The 4,504-nt window shown below is 40.5% G+C and overlaps 1 protein-coding gene across 1 annotated transcript in view; it reads left to right on the plus strand.

The window, feature by feature from the left end:
* LOC113808995 (uncharacterized) overlaps positions 1–4,504 on the plus strand; it is a 4,555-nt gene continuing 51 nt past the window's right edge. Inside the window, exons 1-5 of the mRNA XM_070123967.1 lie at positions 1–49; positions 758–855; positions 1,673–2,687; positions 3,297–3,469; positions 3,941–4,504. The exon at positions 3,941–4,504 is cut by the window's right edge and continues 51 nt beyond it. Of these exons, the coding sequence (XP_069980068.1) occupies positions 758–855; positions 1,673–2,687; positions 3,297–3,469; positions 3,941–4,094 (1,440 nt within the window). The 5' untranslated portion in view covers positions 1–49 and the 3' untranslated portion in view covers positions 4,095–4,504. The remainder of the gene's footprint in view (positions 50–757; positions 856–1,672; positions 2,688–3,296; positions 3,470–3,940) is intronic.

The raw sequence follows: 4,504 nt of genomic DNA on the forward strand, positions 1-4,504 counted from the left end.
GAAGGAGGTGGTTCGGGGAACGTCTTGCAGCTGTGTTCTGTGTTAGAAGGTCAAAAGTGTACAAGGCTAGTTTTTAAAGGGTTTTTGAGAATGCATTTAGAGTGTTGAAGGTGAATGGGTGACTCAAATCATTGTGAGGGTGCATAATGCTGTTTTTTTTTTAGTAAGAATTATGGATATATTTCAGGTTATGTTGCGTAATCCGAATAGCAAGTAGAGTGTATAAGGATAGTTTTAGAGAATGATAAATGTATTGCTAAAATCGTCTCGCATGTGCTATATTTCATCCAAGTAGTGCATATTATTAGAAAGATGAATCTTTTAAGAAAAAAACAGCCCAAACATAAACATTTAAAAATTTTCACATATATGATTTGTACTATGGAAAAAGTAAACCAACATCCCACACCCTTAACTCAATTACACACACCACGAAGATAAAACTACAAATTCCCACAAATTTAAAACAGCCCATATATACACCTTAAAAAAAAAAAAACATTTTTATATCCATGTTTCAAAATCCCACAATTTTAAAACAGCCCATATATACCTTTAAACAAACAGATATATCCATGTTTTGCATTATGGAAAAAAAGTAAAAAAAAACTTTAACCCTGAACTGAATTACACACATAAACCACTTAACACCACATCAACCATGCAATATCTCCATCCTATATCCACACTCCAATTAACACGTAAAGAAAAAAAAACAAAAAACATCGTGGTTTAAAAGATCTTTACAACGACACAGATGAAGAACAGAAGAGGTTCCTTGGCCCTCCTTGCGGGATGCCTCCTCATAAGCACCACACAGGCAACAGATGGGCCAACAGAAGCGGAGGCAATGAGGTAATTATGATGATTGCATAGTGAATGTTATACTTATGATGTCAAAGTTGATTTCCTTGATATTGTTATTACTATAATTATATCATCATCTCGTCTATTGTTGTCATTATTGCTATTATTGTGATTCTGGGTTTTATTTGATATAGACTAATGTTATTGCTATTAATGTATTTATTCATTTTATAATGCTGATGAGGTTGAATTTTGCACACTAGCACTGTAATAATAGTTTATTAATATCGCATAATAATGTTAACTATTAGTATTCTTTTTTTTTTCTTTTTTGCCGCAGTCGGTATATTTCATTAATATTATTATTCTTTTATTATATTTTTTCCTGATAATGTTATTATCAACAACTGACTTTTACCATCATAGTATTGTATTAGAATTATTTTCGTTTCCCATCATCAATATTAATATTATTTTCATTATCATTTGATTACTGATATAAACTTAATCATTGCTATCTTTGCCATTACCAGCAATACAGTTTTGGTAATCAATTTGAAAGTAATGTATACGTAACTATAATGAACAAATGGTGCTCACTTCCACTAAAGTCTTAATGATTATTTCTAATATCGATAGCATTATAGTTATTTTTCTCTTGAATCAATTTAATATATTTTCTTATTATGAGCAATTTTACATCTGACATCATCAGTATTCTTGTAGTGTGTGTGTGTCTTTACCATATTAACTGCTATTTCTCTGTCCCTTTCTTGATCTTTTCTTTTACTTTTCCATTATCTTCATTATTCTTTAATCCTCGTTCCTCTGAACTTTCACATCCCTCCTTCCCTTCCTTCCCCAGACACGACATCCTTCAGGAGAGCCCAAAACCCAGCTCCTCGACCGCCCCGTCCTTCTCCCTGTCACCTTCTAACTCGAGCCAAGGAGAAGACCCCCTGAGACACTGGAGACGCGTCAAAGGCATCTTCTCGAACATGGAGTCTATCCTGGAGAAGCTCTACGAGGGAGAGATCAGGTCAGGTCATGTTCCTCTACATTTAATACCGAAGATGATGCTCGTCGGCGATGCTGTCTACGGTGCGAAGACGATTTATAAAAGACTCGATCCCGATTTGGTCGATTTGGTAAGAGAAAAGTTGAGTTCTGGGTTCCTGAGGAGGTTCAAGGAGCCCCTGGGAGAGATCCTGACCGTTCCGGACGTCCAGGAGATCGTCGACGACCTCGTGACCAGGTTCGTCGTCGAGACCGGCCACTTCCTCCACCACCAGGCCATGACCTTCGCCCACGAGCTCGAGTTCGTAACCGAGCTCATGTTGTCCTCGGGGTTCGAGAAGGAGGAGATTTCGGTCGTCCTCAAGCTCCTTGGCCTTCCTCCCTTTCCTCGAGAGATAGAGGGGTACTCAGGAGAACCTCCCGTGGATGATTCTCCTGTAGAAGCCGCCGTAGACGGTTCCCGACGGCGTTCGAGAGACAGGAGGTTCAATCCCAACAGGAGGAATTCCGAGTATGACTACCCAGCGGGCGGGTACGGTTACCAAGGCGGGTACTCGGGTGGCTACGGAGGCGGCGGGGGCTACGGAGGGGGCTACAGTGCTGACGGATACGGCGGGGGCTACGACGCGGGAGGCTACGGGGGCTACGGGGGCTATATGCAAGACATGTCCAAGATCGACCCTTTCGTCATCCTGGGCGGACTGGCCTTCCTCACCCTCTGCTCCTACGTGACCTTCCTCGTCCTCTCCAGCAAGACGAGGAAGCGCAGCGTGCCGGACTTGAGCCTCGACCTTTCCGATCTTCCGAATTTGAACTTGATCTTCGAGGCGATGGACGAGGAGTCTTTCGGGGCCTCGAAGCAGGTGAGGCTCTTGGGGGTTTTCGATGGAGGTCAGAAGGATGTGGGGAAATCTGTTCTGTGGGGAAGAGGAATGTTCTGAGTATTATTAGTATGTAAGATTTTTTTTCAAGTTAAAAGGATGCGTTGGAATCTTCTGCACAGAAGAAAAAATATGGAAAATAAATGAATGAATGAATAGATATATATATGTGTGTATGTGTGTGTGTACTAACACGAGTATGCATGGTAAGCTTTCTTTCAAGTTAGTGGTCCTGATGATTATGGTGAAAATATGATATACTAAAGAGGAGAGGTAACATTGGGGACAGTATCAATCTTTAAGGTACTAAAGATAAAACCAGTAATGGTAATGATATCCATAATGAATCTGATGATGGTAATAGCACTAATGATAATGATAATATTACTAAAGATAAAGTCAATAATAATTCAGTCATATACCCTTTCGTTCTATTCCATCCTTATCATTCTCCCTCCTTTCATGTCTCCCCCTCCCTTCTTCCTATCCATCCTTACTACCCCTCACCACCCTTCTTCCCTTCCCCTCTTCCACTTATTCCCCCCTTCCGTTGATAAACAAAGATAAAATATGGACTCCTTCTTATCACAGGGTACTGAGGACCTCCTCGCCGTCATCCCACACGAGGTAAATCTAATGTGGAGGAACTACAAGCAAGATCCAAGCACAGGGTCTTGCATGCAGCAGTTCTTGTGCGAGAGTGTCTTCCGTCGCACACAGCAACACCTCCTCAGTTCGAACGATTTTCTGATACAAATTATAAGGTAAGTGTGGGAGTTGATACTGTATTAATAGCAGTATTAGTGGTAGTGCAGATAATGATGATAAGAATGTCATGATATTGGGTATAACAGTAATGATAATGATCGTGATGGAGATGAAGACAGTGATAATAAGAATTATAATAGTAATAATGATAATGATAGTAATAATAATGATAATGACAATGATACTAATAATAATAATGGTGATAGTAGCAAAAATAGCAACAATATATAATTGTAATAGTAATACTGATAATAAGAAAATAAGAAATAAAAGCAAAACCAAAACAATGAATAGAAAAATGCAGTAAAGATTCTCACTATCAAAAAGTAGAGAGAAAAAATGAATCAAAACAAAAATCATAATAATACTAATAAAACGAAAGATGATAATGATAGCGCTTACACTCCAACCCCCCCTCTTCCCTCCCCTCCCTCCCCTCCCTCCCCTTACCCCTCCTCCGCCCACAGGTCGGCCGTAGCGCAGACTCTGGGAGCCGCCGGAGCCCCAAGGAGAACTGACGAAGGAATCAGCCATCTCCTAGACGAAGATCCAAGGGCGCGGGACTCCTGCAGGGAACCGAGACGCGTGTGTTCCGAGGAGGAGAAGAAGGGCGTGAGTTAAGGGCCTGGATGGTGATTGTGGTGATTGCGGTATTGTGGTGATTGTGTTTTTTTTGTGATTGCGTTGTTATGGTGGTTGTGTCATTGCTGATTGGTGTAATTATGTTGATTGTGACGTTAATTGGTTGTTGATTACGTCACTGCCGTTATTACGTCACCGTCACGATTGCGTCATCGTTGATTCCATTCATCTTGATTGTGTCTTTACGTTGATTGCGTCATTTTACTAGGATCGGGCGAGGTTTTCCCTGTTGGTTGAGGTATTCGCCGCTTGATTGGCTTGGCGCTTCCGTGGTCTGGTTCTGCCTTTGGATGTGTTATATTTTTTGTTTGTTCTTTTTACGAGTGTGTGTCATTGTATTTGCTGTGGTGTATTTATGATGTGTTTGTAAGAATATAATGGGATATATA

The sequence above is a fragment of the Penaeus vannamei genome, chromosome 8 (assembly GCF_042767895.1).
Source record: "Penaeus vannamei isolate JL-2024 chromosome 8, ASM4276789v1, whole genome shotgun sequence".
NCBI lineage: Eukaryota > Metazoa > Arthropoda > Malacostraca > Decapoda > Penaeidae > Penaeus > Penaeus vannamei.